The sequence below is a fragment of the Vombatus ursinus genome, unplaced genomic scaffold (assembly GCF_900497805.2).
Source record: "Vombatus ursinus unplaced genomic scaffold, bare-nosed wombat genome assembly UNPS02011700.1, whole genome shotgun sequence".
Lineage (NCBI taxonomy): Eukaryota > Metazoa > Chordata > Mammalia > Diprotodontia > Vombatidae > Vombatus > Vombatus ursinus.
Window position 1 is genome coordinate 459,632 of NW_020951478.1, and position 15,342 is coordinate 474,973.

General features: G+C 37.6%; 1 protein-coding gene across 1 annotated transcript; it reads left to right on the forward strand.

Moving 5' to 3' along the window:
* Window positions 1-680: 680 nt before the first annotated feature.
* SERTM1 (serine rich and transmembrane domain containing 1) lies at window positions 681-1,004 on the forward strand. Its single transcript, XM_027856893.1, has one exon. The coding sequence runs from the start codon at window positions 681-683 to the stop codon at window positions 1,002-1,004; it is 324 nt and encodes a 107-aa protein (XP_027712694.1).
* The last annotated feature ends 14,338 nt before the right edge of the window (window positions 1,005-15,342 follow it).

The following is a 15,342-nucleotide window of genomic DNA, read 5'->3' on the forward strand; positions in this document are numbered from 1 at the left end:
AAACAAGGCAGACAACTATGATCCCAATAGAAACTACAAAAGCAATTATTCCCAGAGTTTGCAGATAGGGGAGAGTTGGTCTGGGGGTGGGTTGATGGGTTCCAGAACTGGTGAAATTTGAATTTCCTGGAGGAGGTAGACCTTCATTTGAATCTTTGGGGGCCTGTGCACAGAGCTTCATACTGCAGCATGTGTTGAAATTGCAACAGATGGAACACATAAGAAATGTATTTTAATTTTATCTTTAGCAACTTGGAGAAACCTAGCACCTAGTGTACTGTGGAGAGATAATAAAAGTTCATTGTCATGTCGTTGTTCATAACGTGGTAAATCATACTTGCTCTTAGGGAAGAGTTTTGGTATTTCTCCCACCAGGTTTAATAAGCATGTTTCATATAGGCACACCAAAAAAAAAAAAGGAAAGCAAAAATTCAGAATTGCCTCAGATGTTTTCTGAGCAGTGTACTCAGTTCTTTCTGTTTTCTTACAGTTTCAGTGGACACCAGATCTTCAATTGTACTTGTCTGGAAAGCAAGACCTTCAGCTTGGACAAAACAACCTGCTATTTCTGCCAGCATTTCCATGGAAAAATGAAAAACTATAGAATCTGTCCAATTTAACCCTTGTCTGCTTGTAACTTCGATCTCCAATACACTCATTCTATCTCTCACACCACAAAGATGTCAGACCCTGACCCTTCATCTGGATTTGTGGGCAGCGTGGAGAACGGAACTTTCCTGGAGCTCTTTCCCACCTCCCTGTCCACCTCTGTGGATTCATCTTCTGGCCATTTGTCCAACGTCTACATCTATGTTTCAATATTTCTCAGCCTTTTGGCTTTTCTGCTCTTGCTCTTGATCATTGCTCTGCAGAGGCTTAAAAACATCATCTCATCCAGTTCGTCCTACCCTGAGTACCCTAGTGATGCTGGGAGTTCATTCACTAACTTGGAAGTCTGTAGCATCTCCTCTCAGAGGTCTACTTTCTCCAACCTTTCCTCCTGAGCAAAATGAAAGAGAACACTCTGGTGCTGGAGGGGGTTAGTTGCATGTTATGGTGACTCTTGCAGGGCATCCTGGAAGAGGTGACTCTTTGAGCTCTTAGTCTACCCCTCATCCCTTAGTCTCAATTTCCCTTTTAATTAGCAGCACTTTTCATCTCTGAACATAATGCTAACACAAACAGCTTTAAGCATCTAGAACTAATACAAGGTTTCACACCCCAAAGCTGCCTGGCAGACCTAGATCTGTCGCTTAGTAGAGGGATCCATTAATTCCATGTCATTGGACACTCACATGCTCACCTGAAATTCATCTCATCTATGTGACATTGGGCTGTGTGCTTCTGGACTTCATCTTTTCTGAAAAACCATTTGACCAATGGGACAACCAAACTTCCAGTGAAATTTGTGCTTTTTTGCTATTCAGAATTATCCTGTTTTTCCTCAGTATTTGAAAGAACATTTTCCATGAACCAAATAATTTTTAAAAACAACTTCAGTTTGAATGTCCCGTGTGAAATTTCTAAAACTTTGAAGAAAGACTCCAAATGGTTAATTTAATTTAATTTAATATTATGAATCAAAATTATATTTGGCCAAGATTAGGAAGAAATTATTTTCTCATAGAGCAAAATAGAAATGACTGTGAGTCATGTATCAAATTCTCAATATATTCAGTCTCTTGGAGTTTTTTCCCCTACTTATGTATCCCAGATCGAATGCTCCCTATTTTTATCATTCTTTGTGAAGATAATTATCAATTTCAGGCATATCCCAACACAAATCAAAAAGCTGGACTCTTCTTTCATACCTATGATTCCCACCAATGGGAATTAAGCACATGGAGAATAGACTAAGCATATCATACTGTCATGAATTGCAACAACCAACTTGATTGAAGTGTGCTCATGTATTCAGTTTCATGCTCTTTACACCTTAATGCAGAATTCTGTAACGACTACAAGACATCAGGTGTATGTTGATTCACATTAAGTTGAAAGTGTTAGAAAATGAAATGCAAAAAACTGTGTATGTATTCTCATTCAAACCGCTAAGTGAATGTTACCTCCCTTTTTACTGTTGTCACATGCTATCTAGTACTGTGAATCAGAATTGCAAGATGAGGTCTAAAGTTGATATTTCTATAAGTGCAGGCTGTAATGACAGGTAAGTCTAGGCTGTGATGGTCAGACCAGGTGTAGCTGGAATCCAAGACCCTGTCCCTGAGACCTGCCATGTAAATGAATACAGGTCTTGCACATGAAAGAAATTAAACTGCACCAAAAAGGTAGCTGGCTCTTGAAGAGTAAGAATTTTCTATTTAAATAAAAGCACCCACAGCATAAATAAAGGACTACCACTACTCACTGCCACCAGGTGCCTCATTGTCAAGGTCATGTGTATACACATGGCAACCCAAATGGCCATTTCTTGTTCAATGGATATTTTTACAATCCTCTTCACAACCAGTTCCTGCTCATTTAAAGATTTATAATACTTAAATCTTAAAGGGATCTTCATAATCTAGCACAGGGGTGGGGAACCTGTGACCTCGAGGCCACAATGGCCCTCTAGGTCCTTAACTGTGGTCGTTAGACTGAATCCAAACTTCACAGAACAAATCCCCTTAATAACAGGATTCTAGCTAGATTTTAGCACAACCATTGGTTGGGCTGGACAGTCAAACCCATTCAGTCATGAGAATGGCCCCCAAAAGTGACCATTTGTTTAATTCAAGATTTTTCAGGGCATCAACCTACTGCTTATGTGGGTAAGTGTGGGAAACTTAGAGAATTTATTAAAGTAGAGGGCCTCAAGATTCTTAATTTTAAATATAGCTAAGGATAAATCAGGCCAAAGCCATCTTTAACTGACTACATGTTCATAAATAGCCCAGGAATTGTACATAGCTGCTACCTTAGGTTTTGTGAGCTTTTGCAGAAGTCACCTCTATTATCACAAAAAGTACAGTGACTCATGGAGGAGAGATTCAAGTGACAGAAAAAAAATTGAATAGAGACCTGCTTTTTATGCAAATGTTGCAGCTTCTCTCCTTTTGTGAATGCATCTAAGTTGGATGAAACACACAAACATATGTGTTTACAATATGGCAATGTCATCTCCATGGCATAGGATCATGCAGATTTTAAAGGAACAATTTTAATTACTGAGGAATAACATTAGATAAAGTGGCTTTTACATTTTTTTTTAAATCTTCAGTGTCACCGAAAAGTAATCATTGTTGCCTTTTTCTTCTAAAAGAGATAGATAGAAAAGTCCCTACTAGAAGAGCTATTCACAGAAAGAAACTACCATTCAAAGAAAGAATTGAATTGCCAGGACACATCCTGAAAGAAATGTGGCCAGCAATTATGATGGTTCATTGCATTCAACTTCATGTGTGATAAATAGCAGCACATCTGTGCACAATTAGTAAAAGACAAATTCTGTTTGTTCTTCCCACATTTGCCAAGGCACCAAGACAACTTGATGGGTTTGTTTTCAGAGTATTGAAGGTGTTCAAAAGGATTGGAAGTTTACCTGATAAATAAAAAAAAAATTGAAGCCCATATAAAGTCTGGTTCATTCTGTTTATTATTACTATGACTACTACCACTACTTTGTTGTTGTTGTTCAATCATTTCAGTCATGTCTGACTCTTCAAGACCCCATTTTGGAGGGTTTTTTTTGGCCAAGATACTGGAGTAGTTTGCCATTTCCTCCAACTCATTTTACAGTTAAGGAAAATGAGGCAAACAGGATTAAGTGACTTGCCCAAGGTCACATAGCTAGTAAGTGTCTGAAGCTAGATTTAAATTCAGGTCTTCCTGACTCCAAGCCAGGGCTCTATCCACTGTACCACCTAGCTGCCCATTACTACTAGTACTATTATGTCCATTTGATGGAGGTGATCTAAAAAAATTACTAAATATTTGACTTATGCCCTCACCTGGAGTTACTCTGGGGAATCTCAATCTGCTTGTGTATAGTTCAAATTTGGGGCCCCCTAGATGTGACCAAAAAGGTTTTCTTTCCCAATCCCATCCCAGATCACATACAAGCACTAAAGGTAACATATTTATTAGGTACAATATGGCCTCCCCCCCACCTTCACCAAGAAAATGCAAAGAAGTCAAAGAAGCCCATACACAAGTGCAGAAAACACAGAAAGAACTCATAATAACTTACAAATAATACAATTCTGTTCACTCTCCAGTGAGTATAACTTTTCCCCAGGGTTCTAAGTTTCTCCAGACTTAGCACCATCTAATGTTTTGGACTCCCCATTAGAGAAAAACCAAGACAGACAACAGATTGATATTCCAGTGAATCTCTCTCTTACCCCAGAGGGACAAACTTGGGGTCTAAGATAGATAGGCACCCCCGCTCCCATCAATGGATAGCAGCTAGGTGGTGTGGAGGATAGGACGCTGGGCCTGGAGTCAGGAAGACCTAAGTTCAAAGCCAGCCTCAGACACTTACTAGCTGTGTAACCTTGGGTAAGTCACTTAACCTCTATCTACCTCATGCTCCTGAACTGTAAAATGGGGTTAATAACAGCATCAACCTCATAGGTTATGAGGATTAAATGATATTTGTAAAGTGCTTGGCACATAACAGGCACAGTATAAATATCATCATCTTTAACATTATTATTTTATTTTTAATCAATCATTTGCTTTTCAGTCCATATAATGACTAACCCTGTATTCTGCCTCTGATATACGTCAGCCTCAGGCAAATTGTTAAGGCTAAAAGTAACTGGTAGAAGTAGAAGTAGAAATTACCTTCACTGACTGCAATCACAAGTTTAGATCAAACAGAGAGAGAGATATACACATATATTTTTCTGTAGGCAGCTAGGTGGCAGTGGACAGAGCAAGGCCTGAAGTCAGGAAACCTCATCTTCTTGAGTTCAAACCTGGCCTCAGACATTTACTAGTTATGTGACCCTGGGCAAGTCACTTAACTCTGTCTGCCTCAGTTTCCTCATCTGTACAACGAGCCAGAGAAGTAAATGGCAAACCACTCCAGTATCTTTGTCAAGAAAACCCCAAAATGGGAGCAAAGAGAGTCCGATGCAACTGAAGCAACTTAACAATGTATTTCTGCGTGTATATACCTATACACCTCCACGTATACATATATGTCTATACACAGATATACATATGTGTGTGCATACATGTGTTTATACCTCTACACTTCTCTTGTGCTCTCTCTACATAGTAAACAGCTGTCTACAGATAGATATATAGATATAGATATTCACATGCACACCTACATATAGTCAATTCTTAACATTCAAGCATTTAACTTTCACGATTTCAAGCATTTGTGTGATTTTATTAGTAACCTCATTTTCACTTTCATGTTGGCAACTGAGCATATTTGCTGCTATGCTCGGTAGAGAAAAAAAATGAAAGGCATGACACGCAAGTTAGTATCTGCAAAAAGGAGGAAAGTCTTCATAAAAGTGCTCATGAATCTGCTCCAGAAGATGCTAAAGTAACCTCTCCAGTATGCAATAAGGGGATTGAAAAAATGGAAAAGCAGCTAAGTTGTAGGTAAATGAGATAGTGTAGCATCCCACCTCCCCCACTCCCCATGCAGCTGGGCTCACTCCTGAGCATCCCAGCCAGGGAGGCTGCAGAGTTGGGGAAGGAGAATGGGCTGCCCCCATCACTACATCCAGCCCACGAAGAGTCGCACCAGGAGAGAGTTCTGAACTAAACCAGGGCCAGCGACTCACGCCAAGGCACGTGCTTTTCATGTGGGAACAGTTCAACAATAGAACAGAAAGGAAGATTGGAGATGTCAGGTTGCCCTATTACCTTTTTTACCTGGGGTTCTTCTGATGTCTGTGCCCCTGTCCCTCCCTTCTTGTCCAGTGTCACCTCTCCTCTCCCCTGGATTTTATGAGTTATTTCATGGTTACTGTGTTAAGAAAAGTGCATATTATCAGAATTAATACGTTGTTATGAAGAACTGTATCAGAAAAGTGTATATTCAGCAATCTCTAGCGAACGATTCGGAACCTAACCCTCTATTTCCCATAGGTTCAATGTATCAACATTCCCATTTTTTCCTTTCATGCCATTTTCTAGGAACCCCATCCCCGTAAAAGTTGAGGATTGACCTTATCTGTATATCTCCAATAAATTCAAGTGATGTTTAAAAATGAAACCCAGATACTACTATGTTAAAATTTAAGCATTAAATGCTTACTTCTTTTAAAACCTTATCCCTTAAAAAACTATCGAAGTTATCTGGCACATACTCTTTATGAAACTAAACAGCTTCTCACTTATGGTCTTATTTTCTTTTGAATATTTGACATATGTTGGCAGTTTCCTTCCAATCTTCTGTTCACCCCCTCCATAATTCTCTGAAATTTTTGAAACACATATCATTAGATTTCCAGATTCAAATGTCACAATTTTTTCACCCACTTATTTCACCATTTCACCCATTTCCCTATTTTTTCTGTCATATACACATTGCATTCCCTTTCCACTCATCCTTTCTTCAACTCATATTCTGGCAAGATTGGCAAGTTCCTAGGAGTGCCAGGTGGCAGTGGTACTGGGCTATGAGAGTAAATCTTCCAAATTTGCCATGCTGAGGCTTCTTGGCATTTGACCCCAATGTCCTGGAGAGAATCCAATCCTAGGCACATTGGGCTGCTATAATTCCAGTATTTGCTATACTACTGCAGCACCTCCCTTGTGCCTCAAAACCTTCCCTTACTTATCTCTCTTTAGACCACACTCTAGCCATTTCCTTTTAAGCAATACCCATTATACTTCCTTGTAACAAAGAAAAATGTTTAAGCAAACCCCACCTAAATACATGGAACCTGTATCTGACAGTTCCTCATCTGTGCCTAGGAAAGAGCTCTGTATTTGGAGTCAAAGATACTGCCTTTGTAATATTAGTCCTCAGTTCCTTTATCTGTAAAAATGAGGGGGTTAGATTAGGTGTCTTCTAAGGTCCCTTCTAAAGTTATGATCATATGACCTCTCTCTACCAAGAGGAAGGAAATGTACTTCATCATCAGTTCTCCAGGATCAAAACTGGGCATCATAGTTCATCCCAGTTTGACTGTCTTTTAGTGCAGTTTTCATCTGCATTATTGTAGTCCTTGTATGTATTTTTCAGTTTCTGCTTTCTGCACTCTGTATCTACTACAATTATATACCACAATTTGTTCATCCCCCAATTGATGAACAACTGCTTTGTTACCAGATTTTTGATATCACAAAATCTGCTACTATGAATATTTTGGAATACATGAGGCCTTTGTTTCCATCTTTGACCTTCTCAAGGTCTATGCCCAGTAAGCAGTAGGATAGATGAGTCACAGCGTAAGAATAGTTGAAAGATTTTGCTTCCACAATTCCAAATTGTTTGCAGAAAGATTGGACTAATTCACAATTCCAACAGTTTATTAATGTTACTATTCCTATAACATTATCTCTTTCTTTTATTATCTTTACTACTTTAAGGACAGCTTTACAGTTATTTTAATCTACAATATAACTATTAGTAGGAATCAAGAATAATTTTCATTATTAATAGTTTGCAACTATTTTTAAAATCTTGTTCATATCTTTTAATCACTTATTTCCAAGGGAATGGCTCTTGGTGTTATGTATTTGTATTATGCAAAGATGTATTTCTCATTCGAACATTTCTCATCTTGATCTAGTTGAATTGATTTTGTCTGTGCAAGTTTTTAAATTTTATGTAACTGAAATTTTCTATTTCATTTTTTATAATCACTCCTTTTATTACAACCTTATTTGGGAAAGTTTCTGTCCCCTATTCATCATTATAAATGGCGTGAATCCCTATAATTCTAAGGATTCTCCTTTCTACCTTCTGCAAAGGTGAACTTTAGATATGCTTCCACTAACTGAAGGATTTAAAGATATTGTCCTTCACTTAGTTTGATCATTACCTTAATGTAATTAAGATTTGTGGAAAGAGGGTACTGCTTTTAAGTCAATCAGTCAAAGACCTCTGGCCCTTGTGGATATTTCTTTCATTTTATCTTTAGGGAGAACTGAGCTCGTCTCTGAAATATCACCCAGTTTTCTCAAAGAGAATGATTGGGCTTTTGATAATGAATCCCTATGAATCTTACTGTTGTCTCCCATTAATTCACATGTAATGTAAGAAAGTGTTGGATATGGAGGTTTTGGTAGGAAAGCACTCACTCTGTTGGTATGTGAGCAGTAGATAATCCTAGTAAACAAGTTCCCAGAGTGTATATATACCTGATGACTAAAATGTTTAGGTTATCGTATCCAGTGATAATTAGAAATATTGTTTACCTACTAGCAAAACAATTTTTTCATTTTTTAGCAGACTTGGGATTTCATTAGCAAAGGGAACTCGCAGTGAGGAAACTCCCTCTACCAGTAAAGATCAGTGCTTAGAAAGTTGCCTTGGTCACCTAAGTGTCACACAGATCACATATGTGGAAGAAAATTCTGTATAGTGCATTTAAGGCACAAACCAGGCCAAGAATATTTATTAATTTATATTAAATTAATTCAAAACAAAGAGGGAAGGAGAAAGAGATTGAACTTCCACATGCATTTGAAAATCTAACATAAGATAATTTTAGAGCTATAATTTATGATGCTTGAAAACAAGACAAAATCCCACAATCGAGATTAAACAAGGGTTCAGAGGTTAAGTAGCAAGCTTAGAAAAATATTAACTTAAAATGTTGGTTAATCATAGAGGATCATTTTTTTTCTAAACTATTCAATCCATTTTTGACTATATCCTCTAAGTAGAGGTTCTTAATCTGAGGTCCATGGTCACTTCCTTTCCCCAAGGGGTCCATGGATAAATTTCAAGGAATTTATGAATTTGGATGGGAAAAAAATTACATTTTTATTTTCACTAACCTCTAAATGAAACTTATATTTCTTTCAATTATGAACGGAGGCAACAATTATTATTCTGAAGAGCCCCCTATATTGTCAAAGAGGTCCATCTCTCTCTCTCTCTCTCTCTCTCTCTCTCTCTCTCTCTCTCTCTCTTTCTCTAAGAATACCCTATTCTAAGGATTCTCCTTTCTACCTTCTGCAAAGGTGAACTTTAGATATGCTTCCACTAACTGAAGGATTTAAAGATATTGTCCTTCACTTAGTTTGATCATTACCTTAATGTAATTAAGATTTGTGGAAAGAGGGTACTGCTTTTAAGTCAATCAGTCAAAGACCTCTGACCCTTGTGGGTATTTCTCTCATTTTATCTTTAGGGAGAACTGAGTTCATCTCTGAAATATCACCCAGTTTTCTCAAAGAGAATGATTGGGCTTTTGATAAGGAAAAAAGGAATTAAGTATAGGATATCATTTTCCCAGAAGTTTGATTCTATAGGATTTCTCATTAGGGTGGGACCAAAAACTTAAGACTGGAGAAATATTTATTTCTTAATAATTCTAAAAGAGAGGAGGAGAGCCTTTGCTTGCTTCAACATTATCCACAGCACTATCCACTATACCATGGCTGTCTCTGCTTTCTCAATAATCATGGAAAATGATGGCAATCTTTATTGAATTCTAATGATATAAACACTATGCTCTAGGACTGTTAGTGAAGAAGTTGTTCCAGTTAATTAAATATTCTGGTTAATTAAAGGTTACTCTATATATCATGCACAGATGACCAAATTTTAAAGAACTCAAAAGTCACAAAACACTGAAACTGTACTAAACATCATTTAATTTTCCACTAATGACTCAAGCAGTGCTATAGAGTTTTCCTGGGTCATCTTCATGAACATCACTCAGTGAGGCACTGCAGAAATGTTGGTTAAATACATAGATTTTTCTAACTGAGTGTTAGCAGTTATCTAATCCAATCCCTTTAGTTTGCAGATGAGGAAACTGAGATACAGAGAGATTAAGGGATATATGACAATGTAACATAGCAAGTAATGGAAAGCTTTGATTATTAGAATGCCAGATAGGAGAGTTTATCATAATGCTAATTGAAACAAGGGGCAGCTGGGTAGTGCAATGGATAGAGTGCTGGCCCTGGAGTCAGGGAATCCCATCTTTCTGAGTTCAAGTCTGGCCTCAAACACACGTCTGTGTGACCTTGGGCAAGTCACTTAGCCCTGTTTGCCTCAGTTTCCTCATCTGTAAAATAAGCTGCAGAAGGGAATGGCAAACCACTCCAGTACCTTTGCCAAGAAAACCCCAAATGGGGTCATGAAGAGTCAGACACCTGAAAAACAACTCAACAACAACAACAACAACAAAATTGAAACAATCTCAAAACTCAAAGAGACTTTATGGACCATGTAATCTACCAGGTACCTGGATAAGAATCTCCTTTACAACATCTTTTAGATATGCAGGCTTTGGTTGGCAACCTTTGGTAAGGAACAATCTACTACCTCTCAGGTATCCCATTCAACTTCAGTGCAACACGACAAGAATTTATTGAATGCCTACTATATGTACTATGCGTTGGAGATACCAAATCAAAAAAGAAAGAATCCTTGACCTTTAAGAACTTGGGTTTTACTGAAAACAAACAAACAACATGTATCCCAATAAGAATATGCAAAGTACATTCAGAATAAATACAAAGTAATTTTGTTGGCAGAAAAGCACTAAAAACTAGAGAGATCAGAAGTCTCCTGATGAAGTGGCACCTGATACATGCTTTGAAAAAAGGTGAGGATTCTATGAGGCAGGAATAAGGAGGAAGGACATTTGGGGCATATGCACAGCTTGTGCAAAGGTATTTGGTAGGATACTGAGTTTAGGGGCAAGTAGATCAGTTAGGCTGAAACAGAGTACATGAGAGGGAGTAATGTGATATTATATGTTGGAGTTAAACTGATGAGTTTTGGGGCAGTTCTAATTATTAGGAGATGTAACCTGATTCTGAGCTTAAACTTGCCTCTCTGCTACTTTGATACATTACTACTAGTTTTCCCCCATGGTAATAAGTAGAACAAATAGAATCCTTCTTCCATATCATTGTCCCTCAAAAATTTGAAGACAGCTAGCATGTGTTTCTTCATCCCCTAGTCTTCTCTTTGGTTCTTTCAAATAATCCTCTTATGGCATAGCCTAAGAAGTTCTCCCTGTTCTGGTCATCCTTTTCTGATACTGTCCAATTTGTCTATGTCCTTCTTGAAAAAGGATGTCCAGAGATGAATACAGTGCTTCAGATTCAGAGCTGAGAACGGTGAGACTATTATCTCCTATGTTCTGAATACCATCCGTCTCTCCATGTGGCCTAGAATCAGATGGCCTTTTCTTGGTTGCCTTATGCTATTGTCTAGTCATGCCTCTCCATATTTTGTTATACAAGCTAATTTTTAAAATCCAAATTTTCCTCATCAAAAATTTTAAAATCCAAAAAAAATATTTATCTCTCTAAAATTGTATTTTATTAGATTGAGCCAGAGCTGTGCTGGAGGCAGCTCATACCAGCTCATGATAGCCAATTGGTAAATTTTTAATTTGAGTATTTACACCTCGGAAATAGGCAAACACCACAAATCAGCTTGATTTATGTTTTGTTGATTATCTAGACTTAAGAAAGTAATGGGAAAATGTTGATATAGGTTGAATTACAAAGTATGTTGTAGGTATGTTTGTATATGTATTTGGAGAGTTGGTTGTTAAACATTTACCAGCACAACATTGGATTCAGTCTATTTTTCTAGCCAGTTGAAATCTTTTTGGACCCAGACTTTGTCATCTAATATGTTAGCTGCCTCAACACAATTTTGTCATATCTTCAAGTCTGATAAACAGGCCATCTATACCTATCCAAATAATTCCCAAAAATGTCAAAGAAAACTGAATAATGAAAAGATTATTCATCATTTCACTGAACACCTGTTTCCAAATCAACATCAAGCCATTAATGGCTACTCTTTGAACCCAGTCATTAATCCAGTAACAAATCTACTTAATTTTACCATCATTTAGCTAACCTAGATGACTCTACATCTTGTCCACAAGGATAGAAGAAGTGATTTTGTAAAAATGGCTTGTTGAAAAATAGGTAAACTCTTTATAATAGTGGTTTGATTCAGTAATCCTTTCAATATATCTAGCTCAGGGGTGGGGAAACTGTGACTTCGAGGCCATATGTGGCCTTCTAGGTCCTTGGGTACAGCCTTTTGACTGAGTCCAAGTTTTATAGAACAAATCCTTTTATTGAAGGGATTTGTTCTGTGAAGTTTGGATTCAGTTAAAGGGCTGCATCTAAGAACCTAGAGGGCCACATGTACGCCATGAAGCTGTAGGTTCCCCACCCCTGGTCTAGTTTATCATGATCTGTTCTTGGTGTTCACTGAAATAATACAGAATTTAGCCAGAAATCAAAGACATATTCCATAGACTATGGTTTATAGACTCCAATCTCTCCCCATCTGCTTTTTTTTAAATCAGTGAAACATCCACTTTTTCTAGTCCTACCACACTCCCACCATCCCCCATGATCTTTTGAAGATTATTTGATATGGACAGGCAACCAAATATTCCAGCTGTTTAGAACTCTCTAGTACTTTTGGAAGTAAATAGACATGGCGACTTTTTGGACAGCTTACTATCTCCTTAGGTATGTCAACTTTTAATTTCCTTTTAACCACATTTGCTCTGTCCTTTCTAGTTCAAAGATAATTTTCATTGCTAGAGAATTCAGAATAACAATAAGAATTGAATATCCCTATCTTTCCTCCATCCATCCATCCATCAATTGACATGTATTAAACACCTACCATGTGCCAGTCATGACATTAAGTGCTATTATCATTGTCCCATCCACCCTGACCAGTGGTCCTCCTCTTTTTTTAAATCTACCTCTACTCCCCCAAAATGTTATTGTTGTTTTTGTTTTGTTATTGTTGTTGCTGTTGTTCTTAGCATTCATCACGTGTCTCAGCTTACTGAGGGCTCTGGTATTCTGGACACTATTTTTATAGAACCACATCCTTATTTTCCATTCATTTTCTATCATTCTTCCTTCCATCATCTTTACATTTCTTTTAAAAATCTAAGTTGGACAGTAAGTTCCCCATGATTCCACATTAGCGCCTCTTGATAGTTCTTTTTTCTTTTTCTGGAATTGTTTCTGTATGTGTCATCAGAATTTCACTCTTGAAAGCTTCCTATTACTCTTGGGGTTGACTTCCCCTTTAGCATTTTTGGCCACAAGAGTTCTGATCTGCTTAAATAACATGCTTTTGGTGATATCTGATTTCATTTTAGAGTATGTCAGCTAGAGAGAGTTTTCCAGATGATTATCTCTCATCCTGCTGGTTTTTAATGAGACTCACATAGGAAAAAAAAAAAAAATATATATATATATATATATGTTCTCACAAATGTATTCTCACAAATCTTTCTGATAGCAGCAACCATGCATATTAAGCACACAGCACAAGTGTACCAGTTTCAATATGTTGCTTACCCAGGGGTGGAGAGGGAAAGTCAGCAAGTGTGGATATTGTGGCATAAAAAGTACTGTAGCCTAAGTTTTGTTGTTCTGTAACATAGTCCTGGCAATGAGTATTTCAGTCCTATCCATGGACTTAGAGTCAGAAGACCTAGATTGAAGCCAAGTGCTGCTGCTTACTACTTACGTGATCTCCAACAAGTAATTTAATTTCACTGGATTTCACTCCCCTCTTTTGTAAAATGAGGTCAGACTAGATGATCTCTGTGGTCCCTATTAACCTTAAATCTTATGATCACATGAAAAGCAGGTAAATTCTGCAAAGATGGTGAGTGTATCAAAATGGGGGACTTCTCTAGACTAATTCTTAGAGCAAGTATTCCTGGAAGGTGATGGACAGAGCCCAGCTACTCACACTCTTACTTAGATTGCACCTCCTCATGGCTCTGCCCAGCATAGAATAAGCCAGCTTTGGGCTTGGGGACAGGAATACAAAGAGCAAAAGTTTTTGCAAATAGCAACTGCAATGCAAAACAAATTAAGATCTTTCAGAACACCCTGGGTTAAACAAGCAGACCTCTTCTGGGCATTTTAGCTGAATCTGTGCCCAACTGTCCAGCCAAAGCAATACCACTGATCAAATGCATTGGTTTCAAAGTTTTACCTGGTTATCAAAGAACTAACAAATGCGTTTGCACACTTTAGTCAACTCTCCTTTGTATTTTGGTTGTATATATACTCAGGTTGCCATGCTGTGACTAGGTGCCAAGGCTAATAGTTGAAAATGGTGCCAGCCAGTTGTTCTGACTGTCTGAAAACAAATAGTTAGATTTTTCTTTTTCATTCACTTGAATTGGTGATGTATTTTGATGTTATTGATGCAGTAGAGAGAGTGCTGGGCCTGGAATCAAGAAGACTCATCTTTTTTAAGTTCGTATTTGGCCTCAGACACTTACTAGCTATGTGACCTTGGGCAAGTCACTTAACCGTATTTGCCTCAGTTTCCTCATCTGTAAAAAATGAGCTGTAGAAGGAAATGGCAAACCACTCCAACATCTCTGCCAAGAAAACCCCAAAAAGGGTCACAAAAAGTTGGACACAACTAAACAACAACAAATTTGATGTTATGCCAACACAGCCTCAGGTAAGCAGCCTCAAAGAAATAATAAACCCCACCTCTCAAACTAGCAAAACCAAGAGCATCATGCAAAGCTGATCCTGCTGCTTACACACCCATAATAGCTGTGACCTCCTACTTGTCCAGGATAAAGCTGAGTCTTCAATTTCAGTTGATCACATCTTAAGAAAAGACATTTGAAAGGAAAAGCACAACGATGCATTTGTCGTTGGTTCTTGATGGCTCATGATCTTCCACAGGTTTTAATAATTATCTTTATGCAAATTAATTTTATTGAGAAGGTAGAAGAAATGCTGCACTACTTCAGTCCTAAATGCCTAAAGCTGGCCACTAATGGAGTACATTTAAGCCTATATTAAATTAATAAATAAAAATACCACCCAATGATTAAGTTTGCACTAGTTTGAAATCATATGGCTACATCTCAAAATCCCTGTTTTCCAGCCCTGTTATAAGCTTAATTCTACCCTTCATTCCCCATATCCTTTTAAAAAAATACTTAAAATCTGTTATTTATTCTGCTACAAAACCGGAACCTGATTTGTTTCAAAGAGTTTCAGCAAAACTGTTTACTCAAAAATTGAGATGGTATTCCTCTTTATCTGACACAAGCCAGCCAACCAATCTCAGTATTCATACAATTATTCCCACAGACAGAAAAGCAAATGTAAATTATTGTGATGGATGGGTATGAGCAGCCATTACAACATTGATTTAAGGTTTCTTTATAGATAACAATACTCTCTTTGCAGCAT